Source organism: Otolemur garnettii, unplaced genomic scaffold (assembly GCF_000181295.1).
Source record: "Otolemur garnettii isolate 467f Iridium unplaced genomic scaffold, OtoGar3 scaffold00023, whole genome shotgun sequence".
Lineage (NCBI taxonomy): Eukaryota > Metazoa > Chordata > Mammalia > Primates > Galagidae > Otolemur > Otolemur garnettii.
The window spans coordinates 12,939,896-12,958,392 of record NW_003852418.1 but is presented as its reverse complement, the minus strand read 5'-3'; the positions used below and the strand labels follow the sequence as shown (position 1 = coordinate 12,958,392).

The window sequence follows — 18,497 nt, the reverse complement described above, 5'->3', positions numbered from 1 at the left end:
GGATTGCTTGAGCTCAGGAGTTCAAGACTAGCCTGAGCAAGAGTGAGACCCCAACTCTTCTAAAAATAGAAAGAAAAAAGAAAAAAAAGGATCTCCAAGAGTTTGAGGTTGCTGTGAGCTGTGATGAAACCATAGTACTCTACCCAGGGTGACAGAGTAAGACTGCCTTAAAAAAAAAAAGAAAAAGAAAAAAGGGAGAAAACAATAGTCTCCACCTTCCTGAGAAGATTCAAATAAGGCAGTGTGCATTTAGTACAGTTTATGCCATGTACTGCGGCTCAATTAATTATTATTGCTATCACTTGGAGATTCAAGTGGCACAATTTCATCTGGTTTTAAGCAGAAATGGCTAATCTGTTACAACTATCATGAAAATAAACAAATATATAAATAAGTAAATCTCATAAATGAAGTTCTCCTTAAACCAGTGATATTTTTTAAGCCATAAACCTCCTGTGCACTCAGATCGGTAAATTACATCTCCTGCCATATTTCCCTTACACAGAAAAGGTGTTGGGAATATCAGTAGATTAGTCAGCCAGGCAGGTGTGAATTGGCCTTTTTACTCAGTATCAGAATCCTAAAATGCTTCCATGTATTATTAAACCGCATTCTTATCTTTTCAACGTAGCTGTTAGCTGTAATTCTATCTTATTTGGTTTAGATGTTATACATAAAACAATACAAAACATGGTCAAACAAAGACTCAAAATTTGGAGATTAGCCTTCCTTTAAGAAATGTTTACCGATGGCCATGAGTATCAAAGATTCAAGCTGATTTATTTTCTGCCTTGGGTTGTCCAAACACCCAGCTGAACACATTTATAAGCCCAGCTTTCTATTTTGCTTGCATTCCTGATGAGCTTACAAGCTGGGAAGGAGATGAATGAATAACTAACTAATCAAGAAAATGCAATGCACAAATGTGGAGGGAGGGTTTATAGTTGCACAGTCCCTTACAATGAAGTAAATGCGAAAGAAAGAGGCATTGTTGGAGGGGTTATGAAAGCACCAATCAGAGACTTAAAAGGCTGAAGGCTTCATCATTCATTCTGCATTTATTGAGCATTTACATTGTACAAAACAGCCAAAATAAATATGCATAGGTTTACAGTATAAATGTAGATATCATATACACATGCACACTCAACTCTAGAAAATTCCAGGCATCCCTGTGTCAGAATGATAAAATCACTTTGAACTATACACCTTTTTGTAATAAAGCCTGTATTGCAAAATATTCCAATAATGATTAGTAACACCCAGTTATTCTGACAATGCCCCATTGCTGCTGATCCAGGGAAAATGTAAGAGCATTGTCTTAGTAATAAAATATGATGTTATCAGACGTTTACAGCTTGTGGGGGTGGGGGAAAATGCAATTGCTTGCTGTTTTGATATTATCTGACTATGCTTGCTTATAATCCTGACTTTTCTACATTTGGCAACCAATTATTTTAAAGTTAAAAAAAAAAAAAGGCAAGATCCCCATTATAACAACAAACTAATCCTTGTGTATAAGAATCCTCGGGCTGTTATCCAGCATTTAAAAGAGATAAATCATGGTGAGTTATTTCCAAGCTCAGTCCAAGAGTTGAGGTGGGTTGGGGGGGGCGCTGAGTAACACTCTTCAGTATCCTCGAAACGCAATTTAAACACTTTAATCAAAACGAATATGGGAGGGGACACAAGTCACATGTCAGGTTGTGGGGGGTTGTTTGTTCTTTTGTTTTTTTGTTTTTGTAGATGTAAAAATTGGGCCAAAATATTCCCCTGTGAAATGTCTTTCCTCCCTGGCTGTGGACATTAACCATATAAAAGTAATTTCTGGACCACCAAATACATCCGTTCCCAGACCTTTTAAGTACGCTCCTAGTTTTTAATTAGAAATATTTCCCCCCTTTTTTTCTTTTCCTCTCCAAGGACTCAGATAGTTGGAGCGAGGATGGGTCCCCCTCGGATTTCGTCCACGCCTCGGCCAATCTGAGCCCGGATGCTAATTAGCTGCGCTCCCCTGACCAACACGCCTTTGTCGCATGTAGGGCCGGACTACAAAGCCCAGAATGCCTCGCCCCTCCCTGATCAATGAGGGCTTATTTAAATGATCTCTGAGGTCTTGGACCCAGGCCAATCAGCTGTCAGGGCTCATGATAAATCGCAATGCATTATTGATAATAATAATTACTGGGACATGCGCGTTCCGGCCGAAGGGGGGTAAATTTCTCAACTCCAGGAATTTGTGGCGGAGAGGGCAAATAACCGCGGCTCTCCCGGCGCCCCGATGCTCGCACCATGTCGAGGCGCAAGCAGGCGAAACCCCAGCACATCAACTCGGAGGAGGACCAGGGTGAGCCACAGCCGCAGCAGCCGACCCTGGAGTTTGCAGATGCGGCCCCAGCGGCGCCGGCGGCGGGGGAGTCGGGTGAGTCGGGCAGGGGCGCCCGCCCGGGGAGGGGAGTTTCCCGGACGGACGCGGGATCCTCGAGGGCGCGAGCTCCGGGGAGCTGGCGGCGTCCAGCGCAAACTGTGGAGCGGAGATTTGGGGTCCAGTTCCAGTAAGGAGAAGCAGCAACCTCGCTCTCTGCACTCTCACCCCCTCGTAAATTATACACTTTTTCTTTTCTTTCTAGTGTAAGTTAACCCCCCAGCTCTCTCCCACCTTATTGTAAAATTGACCCCCACCCTCGCCTCTATCCTCCTTACTCCTGAAAGGGTTCCCTCTCCTAGTCCTCAGTCCCTCTCTTAATTGGTTCCACTCCCCTCACTGGTCCCCCCCTTGTGACTTAAGTTCCCCCTCCCTTGCGCCGCTTTTAAAAGAAAGAACCCCAGGGATCCCCACCCTCTCCACCACCCCCTGGGGGCTTTTCTAGTAGGCTGGAGGAGGGGCGCACCCCCTTGAAGACCCGGGAGGAGGGCGATCTGTTGCACGCGCCCCTGCGGGGCCGAGTGGGGGGAGGGGGCGCGACCTCTCCCCACCCTCAGGAGCCGGGGTGCGGGCCACCCGCGCTGCGGAGCGGGTTGGAAGGTCCACAGAGGTGGGGGAGGAGGGCACAATATTTCCCTTTTTGAAACGTTTCTTTTTTTTTTTGGTTTTCGCCTTTTCACTCCGGGCTGCGCCGCCCGCCGATCTTCGCCCTAACCTTTCGGGGCCTGACCTCCAGCCATCTTTGATTTCCGACTTCCTAAAAATAACCGCGGGCAGCCCGAGGGGTGCGAGCCCCTGGGGGGCCAGGGTAGCGCGCGCGCGGCATCCCCGCTGGGGAGCACTGGCCTAGCATTCTGCGTGGCTTTTCTGGGGCTCCCAGATCTCCAAATTCGCGCCCCTGGGGTGAAAGGGGAGAGGTCCGGCTGGGGCTGGGCGGTCGCGGCCAGGGCGAGCTCCCGCGGCTAACCCGGCCCATGCTTCCGCGGCGAGCGGCTCCCGGGTCGAAAGGAGTTCGAGACCCCAGCCGGGCCCGGAGCGGCGGGGCACACTCCGTCCCCGTCCCCCACCCCACCCCCGCACTTATTCGTAGAGGTTTTGGGAACGAGGCGATTTCTCTCTCCTTCTCATCTCGGCCCGCCAAATTGTCGCCTGATAAGTTTTTCGCGTAGACGTGGGGGGAGGGGCATTTAAACCTCCTCTGCGCCTGCTTTCCAGTCTCCCTGCGGCAGAGAGGTGTGCGCGGCAACTCCGCAAGCTTCGAGCCCAGCTCTGACACCCTGAGTTTTCCTGAGAAGCTACTGTTTGGCTACCGTTCCTTCTCCTTTTTCTCGAGGAGGGAATGTACGCGTAATACCTTCTCCAAATTTATAAATAGCTCAGTGAAATTTATAATAGCTCAATGAAATCTCCCATTTCCTCTAAAATAACATTTTTCCAGGGCGAATTTTCAAAGGATCGGCTTGACCAAGGAGGCGGCCGTGCGAGTTGGGAGCGGCCGACGGTCAGGGCAGCGCACACCCGAGGTCTTAGCAGCCTGGATGGACTCTCTTTGTGCCTTGGTGTGGGGGGTTGGTGGTGAGGGGAGCGTGGAGGGAGGCTAGGTCGCCTGGCCCACCTGGAACAAAAGGGTTAACCCTGGGCCCGCCCGCTTCCTCCGGAGAGGAGGGGCGAGCTCCTGGCTCTGACCCCTCCCCGGTCGTGCTCTGACCTCCCCTTCCCCCTTCCTTTTGGGTGGGCGCTCGGGAGCGGGGCTTTCGGTGGTTTGGCACCTTTGCTGCGGGAGGTGCTTGTTACGGGAGGGCTTCTGAAATTAACGCCAGTTAGAGATCGGGGTTAACCTGAGCGGGGCTAGGATCGCTGGCCTGGCTGTGCGCTCCCACCGCGATTTGGGAGGGGAGTTAGCTATTGATCACTCGGGTTAGAGCCGGCGGTCCGGCCGGGTTGCGCGCGGGCGCCCCCTGGAGGCTCATCCTGAAGCCGAACCCTTTGCCGGGAGGCGGGTCCCTTCGCAGGTACTGGCTCTCACCTGGTGGGTGGGATGGGTTGATGGGTGAATGTAAGGATGGGCTCCCGTCGCGGTCCGTGCCCGCTATTCTTTGCTAAGTCTGTGGAATTCTTAGAAAGAATTCCTCGATCCTCGTATGTGCTCGCAGAGCCTCCAGTTGCCGCCTTGGGACGGAAGTTTCTTTTCCCAAGCAGTACCGTTTTTAATAGCTGTATTTTACCTGTTTGCGTTTTATCAGCTTGAACAGATATGATAGGTATATTTTTGAAAATTAAGATGGGGCTGGTCTTATTTTGCAAATCTATGTGAGAATGCAGGTTTTGACGGAGGAAAAATGGTATCTGGCCATCAATTAGCTGATCAAAAAATCTGCAGGTGGTTGGGGAGGCTAACACTACATATAGGAAAATTCGCGTTTTCTCCAAAGTTTCAAATGCCCGTTGTGCCAAACTGGATTACAAACATCAATGATTGAGATTCCCAAATTTCAGATAACTTATGAGCTCGTTTCCCGACTAAAAAGTCTTACGTTGGCTGGAAGGACTTTTGGCAGTAATGTTTCAAGCCAACTTTCTGCATTAGACCTCATCTGGGTTCCCCGTAGGGAGAGGGGCTGCAGTTTGCCCAGAGCCCCTTTTGTTCATTAAAAATAAATTGCGTTGTAAAATGCAGTCCCACACCCTAACAGTGTGGAGCACAGCACACTCCAGTGCACAAGGAAATGATACTTTGTCATTCAAGCGGCCTCGGCAAGCGTCCTCATGGCTTGGGGGTTGGGGAACCACCTGAACATTAGGAGGCAGCATATAGAATTAGTATTTTAAAAGTAAAATGTTAAAAGTATGATTGGTACCTGGGAAGTTAGGTTTTTTGGTAAGGTTTTGGAGAGCTGGATTCCAATCTGGGTGTATGACTTTCAGCTGTGTGACCTTGAGGCCCTCTTGACTTGGCCTGAGCTTTTGGGTTCTTCATACAGTGGTGATAAAACTCTGTTTTAGATTATTTTAAATATGGAAAGCTTGCTGTGTGCTGGGCATATAGCGTTACTCATTTGAGAGTAAATTGAGGCACCTGGCTGAAGTAGCTTTGCCCATGGTGCCTTGTCCTGCTTGATTTTAGCCTTAATCTGAATCTAAGGAGATGTTTTTAAATAGTACTTAGGGCAGTTGATGATATGATAGCGTTTTCTTTTCTGTTTCCTTAATGAGGGAGCCGTGTTTAGTGTTCAGCTGGTTGGGTTTGGTGATCTTTCTTTCATCTTCTAAAATATTGAGATGGGTCTTTGCAAGCTTTAGATTAAGTGGTCCTAGGGAAGTAAGTTAGAAGTAAAACAATGCTTGTATTTGGTTGGTTTTTCTGGGCCTTACTGCCCTGGAAAGAAAAGAAGATGAAAAGAGTTCAAGAAGTTCCCTTTCTTAATCACACTTAACCTATTGTAGTTTTGACTATTTTAAATAAATCAATGCAGACAAAACCTGCATAGCCCATCACCCCAGTCCATTTTTTGTCTGTGGAAGGGTTTGTTCGAGGGGGCTCTATAGGAGGAAGGAGGTAGCAAAAAGCCCCTCTCCTCGTGGCGTTTACTGACTTGCTTGGACTCCAGCTGGAGCAGAATGGGGCTTGTCGCTCTCTACAGCCTTGAGAGCAGAAACACTTAGCCCCTATAAAGCCTTCTTTGAGACTTTTGCTCTATTTTTTCTTTTTCAACGTAGTCTCAGGATTTTTGATTCAAGGCTGTTTGAATTAAGTTGAAACAATTTCAGGTCTAATTTGCCATCTACGGATTAAGTTAAAGGCTTTCTCCTGAAGTGCTAAAATTAAACTGATAAAAGGGTACTTTCTTTCAACTGGTTCCACGCGTAAGGACATAATTTCCTTTTGTTTTTTGGTAAGCAGTTATCCTAGGGGTGAGGAGGGTAGAAGATATTATGTGCTTCAGATAATCAAGTCATTGTAGTTCTTTTAATGTTGGGATGAAAACAGATAAGCTGGAGTCCAAATACTTTTATCAAGATACACAGGTTTTGTTTTTTAAAGCATTTTAGTGGCCCCACAATTTAATCAGCCTCTAGTAGACGAACTTTCTTCCTATACGATTGTAAGAATATTTTCTATCCATTTGGCAGTGATTGAATCTAAGACCCCTGCTGGGTTTACTGCATTCTTCCAACTTATTGGATAACTAGATGCTGAGAGATAACATTCCTAAAATTCGGGGTGGGGGTGGGGAAGAGGGATGGGAGAACGATTTGCCGTGTAATCCCTCTGAACTTTGCTTTTTTCCTTTTGGGTTAACTTAAGTGCATACCCTGCAGTTGTTCATAACAGAATCCTCTTACTCCTGGGCAAATACGGTTTCAGTATTTGCCAATGGTGGTCTGGATGTAGAAGTACTTTTTACTGCACAAGCAAACAGAGCTGCTGCTGTTTTAAGACTCAAGTGGGATGTTGCTGGTATTGCTTCCAGCCTACAGAAGAGGTGAGCTTGTGTATACAGTGAAGGCAAGCTGGTATTCAGGCTGTAAATCACTCTTGGAAACTGCTGGCTCCTTTTAGAGAAGGGGAGCTTAACCTTTTTTGTACCGTAGATCCCTTCTCAATATGATAGGTTTAAATATATACAACGATGTCCATGCAATTATTTTATCAAAAATTAAAACATATCCTGTAATTGGGTAAATGAGGCGAAGGCTGTGTTGATTAGTAGCATGTAAGCACTCCAGTCTGTACAAATAATCAACACATTGAATCCCATAGTGGCATAAATGTATTCAGGATCTATGTACAAACGACTTAATTAAAAAAAAATTAATACATCTATGATTTAGGAATATGTGCTTCTTTATAAATAATACAGTAAGTAGATCTAATAATCTACTGGTAACCACCAGAATTTCTAAGTCATGCAGCAACCACAACAGCATATGAAGTGTCTGTGGTTTCCACTGATAAGAGAAGTCACAGTTTCTGCTAATATCACTGGAAAGACATGTTAAACTTTACTTCATCTGAGTGAAGACATATATTTTTTTTCTTACCTAGTTTTATAGGCCCTAGTTTTAAAATGCCTGTTTTAGAACATGCAATTTCAGTTAGGGGATACTGTCCCAAAGAGGATAAAAATTGTTTTAGGAAGAACAAAACAGTTATTGATATTACAATGGATGGTGGCCATCCAAAGGTTCAGAGTACATAAATGTATACAATATATTTGTAGTATTAACATTTCATGGGAGGGGTGATTAGGAGAAAATTTAAAAGCATCCCTAGAGACATGAAGTGGTGATGGGCGGTGGTAAACTCTGCTGCTGAAGAAACAATGGTGAATTGGACCGAATATTTTAATTTCTTTTTCATTTAACAATCCGATGCCTGCACTTCTGCATTCTGGCTAGCACTATCTCATCTTGAGCCATTCTTTCTGAGCCTCGGTTTTTCACATCTGCAAAATGGGCGCGAATATTCCTGTTTCAATACTTAGGAAGATCCATGACTTAAGGTATACGAGTCCGAAGTGTGTTTGTCCTGCTTTGGGAAGGTGGTGGTAGTGGTTAGCTTTGGCCCCTGACATGTGAATTGGAGTGATTGGTCAACATTTTTGCATCGGCTTTATTAAAGATTTCCATAAGTAGAATAGTGGACACAAAGGGCAAATTAAAGAGGTCTGGCTTGACAGAGGAGATGGATGGCTGTGCTTTCTGGAGAGCTTTTGGGTTTTATTGAAAAGAAACCATCGTACAAAAACATAAACAGTTGATGGAGTTTCTCTCTTCAGGCTTCTAACCCAGGCTCCAGGAGGTAAAGACTTGCAACAGTGTCTCTTCTGTCATTTCAAGTTTTCCACGTACATATTTATATTTTTATGTGCAAACACAAATGGTGGCACATTATATATTACACATCCTGTTTTGCCTTTATTTTCTCCTCGTGAAATGAAATCTTGGACCCTCGTCCTATAGACCCACACATCACGTAGGTCTGCTTTATTTTCGTAGGCGACAAAGTGTTCCTCTTTTCTATTCCGAATTTATTTCACCCCAAATTTGCCAGGGGATCGGGGTGGATCTGTTTTTGGTGTTGCTGTTTGTTCAGACAGAGCGGACCTGGAGTTTTTGTGTAATTTAAAAGAGTTCAGCACAGTACATGAATTCATTGCACATGAATTTTATGGACAGCCCTGCATAAGCAATGCTGTGAGACAGTTACCCAGGAATTGCTGAGTCAAAGCAGAATTACACTAAAATGAAGATACCAGTAGATCACTCCCTGAAAAAGCTATATCCATGTATCTGCACCCACCAACAGGGTGTATTTCCCCCAAAGAGAAATTTTTTAAAGGTCTCCTTTTTTAAAGTTCTGGACACATCGTGGCCAAGATTGCCGTTCCAGAAAGATCGTGTTGGGTAACACTCCCCTCAAGCACTGCATTTCAAATCTTAGGAAATAGATTAGGTAGATAAGATTTATCTGGGAACCCCCAACTCCCAGATACATAGTTCTCAGAGTTCTAGGCATTGACAACTATTTTTAACTTTTGAAATAGGGCTGAGTCGGGGCAGTATTGGGGCCTTAAGAAAGGAGGTTTCATACCATACCTTGTTCTGGAACTCTAATCTGGAAATAGCAGACATGTATTGTATCTGAATACTTCGGGAAGCTCCGGATACAGGCCAGTAATAAATGTCCTGCCATGCCTTCCTAACCTACCCAGCCTGCCTGGCTTTCCTGTCCCACTTAGGGTTTCTGTGAGAGGAAAGATAGTTGCAATTTAAACAGAAGAAACATGATGGGAAGTGTACAGTGAAGAGTTCAGAGAGAGGGTCTGGGCTCTGCGTGGCTGGGTTTCCATATTGGCTGTGCAGTTCACAGCATGTGCTACCTTGGGGAAGTTAACATCTCCTGTGCCTCAGTTTCTCCCTCTGTCAAATGAGAAAATAGTCCCTGTCTGCTAGAGTTGTTAATAACATAGATTGTTTAGAATCACACCTGGCACCGGGCAGGTCACTTCTCAGAGCCTCAGTTTTTCCAGTCTTTAGATGGGGTTGCAGTTGAATGCGCTTGAATGATAATAGTGGGGGGCATCTGAGGGCACATAGTCTGGGTTACAGGAGGTTTATTGGGGTCATCTTTTCACCACTGGGTCCCTACACCGTCCCTTGCACACAGTAGGAGGTGAGCAGGACTGTTGAATGAGTTAGGCATTAAATGACTGTGGAAACTCATTGTTCTCGGCAGTCCCGGTTGAATTAATAACTTTACCTAATCCAGGCATCTTACCTTATGAGGTTGCCATCTGATCGTGCATGATTATGCGCGTTTAGTAGACATTCTTACTTTATCTACCCAGTTACTGACAGGCGCTAGCCAGATTGGTCCTGGCCAGTTCTCTGTCCTCAGGCAGATCAGCCCCAGTTATGATTGTTATCTCTTCCCCTGGTTCACCCTCAACACACGAAAAACTTCATGTTATTACCTAGTCTGAAATGCATCAACAGTGAGACCGTATTTTTTTTTTAATATTTTAAATTTTTTAATTTTTTTTGAGGGAGTCTCAATTTGTCACCCTCCATAGAGTGGTTTGACGTCATATCTCATAGCAACCTCAAACTCTTGGGCTCAAGCAGTCTTCTTGCCTCAGCCTCCTAAGTAGCTGAGACTACAGGCACCCACCACAACACCCGGCTATTTCTTTTCTAAGAAAGGGGCGTCTCGCTCTAGCTCAGGCTGGTCTTACACTCAAGCAGTCCACCTGCCTCAGCCTTCCAGAGTGCTGGGATTACAGGCGTGAGCTGCGCCTGGCTGAAGACCATATATTAAGATCAATCAGTCCCCCTCTTCCAAACTGTTGGTGGCTCTTCTAAACAGTCCAAAAAAGCCCTGGGTTTAAGACAGTGGTTCTCAACCTTCCTAATGCCGCAGCCCTTTAATACAGTTCCTGTGGGTCACAACCCACAGGTTGAGAACTGCTGGTTTAAGATGTATAATCACCCCAGAAGTTGAAAGTGAAATATGTTAGTTTGCTAACTTAAAAGGTAATAATGTATTTTATTTCACAGTGGTAGGCCTTTTCTCCCATGTACTTTTCTTTTTTTTCTTTTTTCTTTTTCGTTTTCTTGAGATAGTCTCAAGCTGTCACCCTGGGTAGCACCGTGGCATCACAGCTCACAGCAACCTCAAACTCTTGGGCTTAAGCAATTCTCTTGTCTCAGCTCCCAAGTAGCTGGGACTACAGGCGCCTACCACAATGCCTGGCTTTTTTTTTTCTTTTTTGTTGCAGCCGTCATTGTAGTTTGGCATGCCCAGGCTGGATTCGAGCCCGCTAGCTCTGGTGTATGTGGCTGGCGCCCTAGCCACACTGAGCTACAGGCACCAAGCCCACATTGTACTTTTCAAATGTAGGTTCCCTTTCAAGTGAAAGGGTCATGTTTTATTTACGTGTTGTTCAGCAGCCTGGTTCTCTTATCTAACTTTCTATAGCTTATAGAAATTCTGCCTCCATGTGCTATGGCTGGACCAAATTTTACTTCTTTGCTTCTATAAACATGTATTTCTGCCCAAGATAACCTACTTCGTACCTAAATTGCTGTTCAGTTGTACAAACATCTTTATGGTTTAGATTCATAGGCTCTGAGGTACGCCCAGGACTTAATCCTGAAGCCCCAAGCTCCAGTGGGCCTCTTAGCACAGTGGGGAGGTGAGGACAGTGAGGTGACTTCCAGAGACTTCTCCAGACTTATGCAAAGGATCTCGGCATCTGTCCAAAGTTCAGGCCCAAGAAGGAGTTATGTGTACAGACAAGCACTAAAGAGGCCCCAGTTACAAAAGAAATCCATGGATTGATCATTTTTAGGAATAGGACTGTTTGATTTTATGTATTTAAATTACAGAGAAATAAAATTATAACATTATCACACATTGCAGTTTGGGGATTTGGGAATCCATCAGTCCTATCTCTTTATAGAATGGTTGAAATCTTTTTCCCTTTGGGTGGCATCTGTGGCTCAAAGGGGTAGGGCTCTGGCCCAGAGGTGGTGGGTTCAAACCCAGCCCTGGCCAAAAAATAAATAAATAAAAATAAATATATAATTTTTCCCTTTAATGTCCTGTTAAATGGGATTTCAATGGGATTTTTCATAATATGGACGATAAATCAGGCCTTGTTATTGCCATAAATTTTTTTTTTAAAGAGACAGTCTTACTCTTTTGCCCTCGGTAGAGTGCCATTGTGTCATAGTGCACAGCAACCTCCAGCTCTTGGGCTCAGGTGATTCTCTTTCCTCAGCCTCCTGAGTAGCTGGGACTATAGGTCCCTGCCACAATGCCTGGCTATTTTTTTGTTGCAGTTTGGCCGGGCTCAGGTTCGAACCCACCACTGGGTATATGGGGCTGGCATCCTACCCACTGAGCCATACGTGCCGCCCTCTATTGCCATATCTTACTTCACTGCAGTCTTTTTCAGGGTTTTCCCATCTCTCTTGGCCTTGCTGTCTGAATTGATGCGGTGTGTCCTCCGCATTTCAAGTGAATTTAGCACTGCCATTGTGATTGTTGGCACCTTTAACATTTATGGTCCCTGATAACTAGGTGCTCATTATGATGGTTGAATGAATGATTTACGGCAGTTTTACTTTCGGTGGGCCGGTGGGGGAGACCAACAACTATTACAGGAGGTTTCCTATGTTCTTTTCGTTGACTACGTGAAATCTGTGTGTCTTTACAAGCTGGCTCTGCAGGGGACACAAAGGATTCGAACAGGAATTAATTTAACAAATTCTGTGCACTTCTTAGGGCTACTGTGACCAACTGCCACAAACTGGATGGCTTTAGAGTTTAGGCATTAACACAGTTGGTTCCTTCCAGATGATCTAAAAGAGAATCTCTTCTGTTATCCTCAGTTGGCTTCCAGCAATCCCAGGCTTAGGGCCACATACCTCCGTCTTCGCCTCCATCTTCACATGGCCTCTATTCTGTGTCTTTGTCTCAAAGCTCCTATTTCCTTCCTCTCTTTCTCCCCACTCCCCCCCCCCCCGCTTTTTGCTGAAATAGTCTTAACTCTGTCACCCTGAGTAGAGTGCCATGGCACCACAGCCTGCAGCAACCTCAAACTCTTGGGCTCAAGCAATTCTCTTGCCTTCACCACTCAGGTAGTTGGCACTACAGGTGCCCGCTGCAATGCGCAGCTAGTTTTTGTTTGATTTTGTTTGGACAGGGGAGTCTCACTCTTGCTCAGGCTGGTCTTGAACTCCTGAGCTCAGGCAATCTGCCTGCCTCTGCCTCCCAGAGTGCAGGGATTACAGGTGCAAGCCAACTCTCTGTTTCCTTTCTATTAATAAGATTGCCAGGCATTAGGGCCCAACTTAATTATGTCCCAGAGATCTTACCCATATAAGATCGAAAGCAAGGGTGTGGAGTTGGGGTTAAGGTTTGGCCACATCTTTTGGAGAAGGGGGTGCTGGGGACACAATTCCAACCACAGCACAAGTGGCTAGTTCATTCTGACTCGATGACTTTACACAATCTTGGGCACAGATAACAAAGACCTCTGTTATATTGTGAGTTGTGATTCTTTCCCCAAACTACACCCCTCCCCAGACTTTTGGGGAGCAGAGTTCTTAGCTCTTTCTCTCTTGTCACAGGTACTCCAATGAACCACCCAGGGAACGATGAGGAGGCCAGTGGTGAGGAAGTTGCGGCAAAGCGCCTTCGCCGGGAGGAGACGCACGTCTGCGAGAAATGCTGTGCGGAATTCTTTAGCATTTCTGAGTTCCTGGAACATAAGAAAAATTGCACTAAAAATCCACCTGTCCTCATCATGAATGACAGCGAGGGGCCAGTGCCTTCTGAAGACTTCTCTGGAGCTGTGCTGAGTCACCAGCCACCCAGTCCAAGCAGTAAGGATGGTCACAGGGAGCATGGTGGCAGCTCAGGGGACATGAAGGAGAAGCCAGGTGCTGAATCGGTGGTGTACTTAAAGACAGAGACGGCTCTGCCGCCCACGCCCCAGGACATAAGCTATTTACCCAAAGGCAAAGTGGCGAACACTAACGTGACCCTGCAGGCCCTCCGGGGCACCAAGGTGGCTGTGAATCAGCGGAGTGCGGAGGCGCTGCCAGCCCCTGTGCCCGGTGCCAACAGCATCCCGTGGGTCCTCGAGCAGATCCTTTGTCTGCAGCAGCAGCAGCTACAACAGATCCAGCTCACCGAGCAGATCCGGGTTCAGGTGAACATGTGGGCCACCCACGCCCTCCACTCGGGCGGGGCAGGGGCTGACACCCTGAAGACCTTGGGCAGCCACATGTCCCAGCAGGTTTCTGCAGCTGTGGCTTTGCTCAGCCAGAAAGCTGGAAGCCAAGGTCTGTCTCTGGATGCCTTGAAACAAGCCAAGCTACCTCATGCCAACATCCCTTCCACTGCCAGCTCTCTGTCCCCGGGGCTGACGCCCTTTGCACTGAAGCCAGATGGGACGAGGGTGCTCCCGAATGTCATGTCTCGCCTCCCGAGTCCTTTGCTCCCTCAGGCCCCGGGCTCGGTGCTCTTCCAGAGTCCTTTCTCCACTGTGGCACTAGACCCATCCAAGAAAGGGAAAGGGAAGCCACCGAACCTCTCCGCGGTGGATGTCAAACCCAGAGATGAGACCATCCTCTCCAAGCACAAGTGTAAGTACTGTAGCAAGGTTTTTGGGACTGATAGCTCCTTGCAGATCCACCTCCGCTCCCACACTGGAGAGAGACCCTTCGTGTGCTCTGTCTGTGGTCATCGCTTCACCACCAAGGGCAACCTCAAGGTGCACTTTCACCGACACCCCCAGGTGAAGGCAAACCCCCAGCTGTTTGCTGAGTTCCAGGACAAAATGGTGGCCGGAAATGGTGCCCCCTATGCACTCTCTGTGCCTGTCCCTATAGACGAGTCCAGTCTCTGTCTAGACAGCAAACCTGTCCTTGTCACCTCCTCTGTAGGGCTACCTCAAAATCTCTCTTCAGGGACTACTACCCCAAAGGACCTTATGGCTAGCCCTTTGCCCCACGACCTGCAGCCCGGGCCTTCTCCAGAAAGTGAGGGTGGACCCACACTCCCCGGGGTGGGGCCAAACCATAATTCCCCAAGGGTTGGTATCTTCCAAGGGAGTGGGACCCCTGAGCCAGGGTCAGAGACCCTGAAATTGCAGCAGCTGGTGGAGAACATCGACAAGGCTACCACTGACCCCAACGAATGTCTCATTTGCCACCGGGTCCTAAGCTGCCAAAGCTCCCTCAAAATGCATTACCGCACCCACACCGGGGAGAGACCGTTCCAGTGTAAGATCTGTGGCCGAGCTTTCTCCACCAAAGGCAACTTGAAGACACACCTCGGGGTTCACCGAACCAACACGGCCATAAAGATGCAGCACTCGTGCCCCATCTGCCAGAAGAAGTTCACCAACGCTGTGCTGCTACAGCAGCACATCCGGATGCACATGGGCGGTCAGATCCCCAACACGCCTCTGCCAGAGAGTCCCTGCGATTTCACGGGTCCCGAGCCCATGATGCTCAGCGAGAACGGCAATACGCGTGCCATCTGCCATGATGATGTGATCGAAAGCATCGATGTGGACGAGGTCAGCTCCCAGGAGGCCCCCAGCAGCTCCTTGAAGGTCCCTGCACCCCTTGGCAGCCTCCACTCTGCGTCGCCCACTCTGGGATTTGCTGTGATGGCGTCCCTCGATGCCCCGGGGAAAGTGGGTCCTTCCCCATTCGCCCTCCAGCGGCAGAGCAGCCGAGAAAATGGTTCTGTGGAGAGCGACGGCTTGACCAACGACTCGTCCTCGCAGATGGGAGACCAGGAGTATCAGAGCCGAAGTCCAGACATCGTGGAGACCGCGTGCTTCCAGGCGGTCTCCCCAGCCGATAGCCAGGCAGAAAGCGTCAAGTCAAAATCTCCCGATGCCGGGGGCAAAGCTGAGAGCTCCGAGAACAGCCGCCCTGAGATGGAAGGTGATATAGAACTTTGGATTTAACTTATGTCCATTGTGGGCGCGAGGTCGTCAAAAAAGGAGCCTGGGTTGAACTTTACAAACGGAGAGTATGATCTGAAGCAGCCCCTTCCATAGGGCAGTTAGCTTTTCTGTACCACTGGGTAGAGGGAAGTAACAACTACCTCTGTCCTAGTAGTGACCCTGCTTTATATACATACTGGGTAATGCAACTGGGTGTGGACAGCATGCTTTTCTGTTGGTTTTGTTTGTCTTTGAGCCCCATGGAGACACATGGGTGATTTTAAGTAAATTCCAATAGAAGTATGTATGGGGAAGTTGGCCCTGCTCTTTGGGCGCTGAAATAAGTCATAGTTCCTTGATTCTGAGGTCCCGATCTCTAACATCAAGTTCGCAAATGAATCACTCTTGAGGGGAGGAAAGACTAGGTGCCTGTTAATGTCGTGAATGATAAATAGAGAAGCAGCTGCATTATAGACTCAGAGAGAGATGGTGTCTGGGCATAGTTGAAAGATGGCTTTTTATGCAGAAATTTGAACTTGAATTTCACATGTGTTCACGTGTTGCCCACATCTTTATTCAACCTCCCTGCCCCCAAATGGTACATTTTCCTAAGCGTTTTGAGTCTTTATTCTTTGGGTAGCTTCAAAGGAAGCTGCTTTTGAGCTGTGCGTTTTCTGTAAGCCGTCTCCAGGCTCTCAAAAATAGTGGCCCCCTCGTCTTTTCTATCTTGAAGAATGAATGACTGGGATGATAAAGGTTTGGATTTTTCTTTTTGTCCCCTCCCCCCTCCACTTACCAGCTCGGAGCAGTCTCCCTTCAACATTTATCCGAACCCAGCCAACCTATGTCAAAGTTGAAGTTCCTGGCACATTTGTGGGACCCTCAACCTTGTCCCCAGGGATGACCCCTTTGTTGGCGGCCCAGCCACGCCGACAGGCCAAGCAACACGGCTGCACGCGGTGTGGGAAGAACTTCTCATCTGCCAGCGCTCTCCAGATTCACGAGCGGACTCACACGGGAGAGAAGCCTTTTGTGTGCAACATATGCGGGCGAGCTTTTACCACCAAGGGCAACTTGAAGGTGGGTTCTTCTAGACTTTTGGCAGGGGTGGGGGCTGGGCATTAGTGGCTTGTCATCTGCGATGGGCGAGTTCTTCCATTAAGCCTTATGAGGGCGGTGCCTGTGGCTCGAAGGAGTAGGGCACCAGCCCCATATGCCGGAGGTGGAGGGTTCAAACCCAGCCCTGGCCAAAAACTGCACAAAGAAAAAAAAAGACCTTATGAGATATATGGACGCATTTCAGCTTGCTCTTGAAATACTTGATTTTACAGAAGTATATTTTCTCACATTACAGCATTTCAGGTTGAAATGATACTTACAGTGAGAGGGCCGGGAAGGCATTGTGATGGGAATGGGTGATGGCTTTTTCTGATCATAGTGGCACATTTAGTGTGTCTTAGTGATGCATTTTTACAAGCAGGGCAAGGTTTACTTCATGCTCCCGTCTTTCAGTCCAGGATGGGTAGTTTTCTTCCCAGTGTTAGGAGACTGCGATTTCTTGGAGCAGTAGTTACAAGGATGTATGAAATAGAGCCTGGAAACATGTCATATGACGAGGTGGTATGTGATCATCTAGGCTTGATGGCCACTCTACGTGGGTTTTTGTGTATCTCACCTGCTAAGTTGAAATAAATACTGTGTGTATGATACAATACCGCTGAAGTTAAAAAGAAAAATAAAGCCTCTAGGTTATTGGCCGTGCTTTTATTTATTTATTTATTTATTTGAGACAGAGTCTTACTTTGTCACCCTTGGTAGAGTGCAGGGGCGTCATCATAGCAACCTCAGACTTTTTGGGCTCAAGTGATCCTCTCACCTCAGCCTTCTAAGTAGCTGGGACTGTAGGTGCCTACCACAACTCCCAGCTGTCTCGCCCTTGCTCAGGCTGGTCTGGAACTTGTGAGCTCAAGCAGTTCGCCTGCCTTGGCCTCCCAGAGGGCTAGGATGACAGGCATGAGCCACAGGTGTGCCCGCCTCAGCCATGCTTTCGGTAACTGAGCAGCTAAGTCTTCCCAGAAGGTGACCTGTATATTGTCAATAGTGTTAGGATAAATTGGTTTCACCTGAGATTTCATTAGGCCAGAATCTCCCATGTAAGGATAGAAAATGCTGTGTATTAGAATACAGGATGGTGGGGGGGAGGCTTTTTTGGAGAGTCTCACTGTGTGCTGCCTAGCTCCCAGTAACCTCAGATATCTGGGTTCAAGCAGTCTTCCTGTTGCAGCTTCCTGAGTAATTAAAACTACAGGAACCAGCCAAAATGCCTGGTTAACTTTTCTGTTTTCTTTTTTATTGTTTTCTTTTTAAGTAGTGATGGGTATTGCTCTTGCTGGGGCTGATCTCAAACTCCTGAGCTCATGCAATCTACCCACCTAAGCCTCCCAGAGTGCTAGGATTAAAGACGTGAGCCGTCGCAGCTCAGCCCAAGTATATATATTTTAAGAAAGGAAAAAAATACTAAATTTGTGAGGGAGGGGAGGGGAGGGGAAAGATGAGTGGAGGGAGAGCGATTGGTGGGCTCATGCCTTTGGTTCATCCTATAAGGGTACGTGTGAATCTCTCTAAATGTAGAATATAAATGTCTTAACACAATATCTAAGAAAAAGACTTGAAGGCTATGTTAACCAGTTGGATGAAAGTATTTCAAATTGTATATAGAAACAGTACACTATACCCCATGATAGTATTAATGTACACAGCTATGATTTAATAAAAAAAGCTATATTAAATTTGTAATATTCAAGTCACATTTGACTTACACAATTACAAGAGGTACTCAATATGACTTGTTTTCATCTTAGTGGTATATACTGAGCATTATTATAATTTTAATACAGGTTTTTCCCTTTCTTAAAATGTGTATACTTTTTTTGACACCCTCTATATTCAAAAGTTTTAACCGTAGTACTTGGTCGGAACAATCCCAGCACATAGTAGGTGTTCACATAAGTGCAGAGACAGAATATAAGCTCCACTTGGGTGGCTTTAGACAGGCTTACTGGCCAGGTGATATATGAAGTCTAGTTTTTTTTTTT

At 46.8% G+C, this 18,497-nt stretch overlaps 1 protein-coding gene across 2 annotated transcripts in view; it reads left to right on the top strand.

Annotated features, from left to right (window-relative positions):
- The first annotated feature begins 2,180 nt into the window (after nucleotides 1–2,180).
- The window catches only part of SALL4 (spalt like transcription factor 4), an 18,412-nt gene continuing 2,095 nt past the window's right edge, over nucleotides 2,181–18,497 (top strand). The window contains exons 1-3 of one of the 2 annotated variants that reach the window (XM_003787705.2): nucleotides 2,181–2,422; nucleotides 13,067–15,400; nucleotides 16,202–16,482. In XM_003787705.2, the coding sequence (XP_003787753.1) occupies nucleotides 2,293–2,422; nucleotides 13,067–15,400; nucleotides 16,202–16,482 (2,745 nt within the window). In that variant the 5' untranslated portion in view covers nucleotides 2,181–2,292. The remainder of the gene's footprint in view (nucleotides 2,423–13,066; nucleotides 15,401–16,201; nucleotides 16,483–18,497) is intronic. The other variant, XM_023512004.1, reaches the window with a different exon arrangement.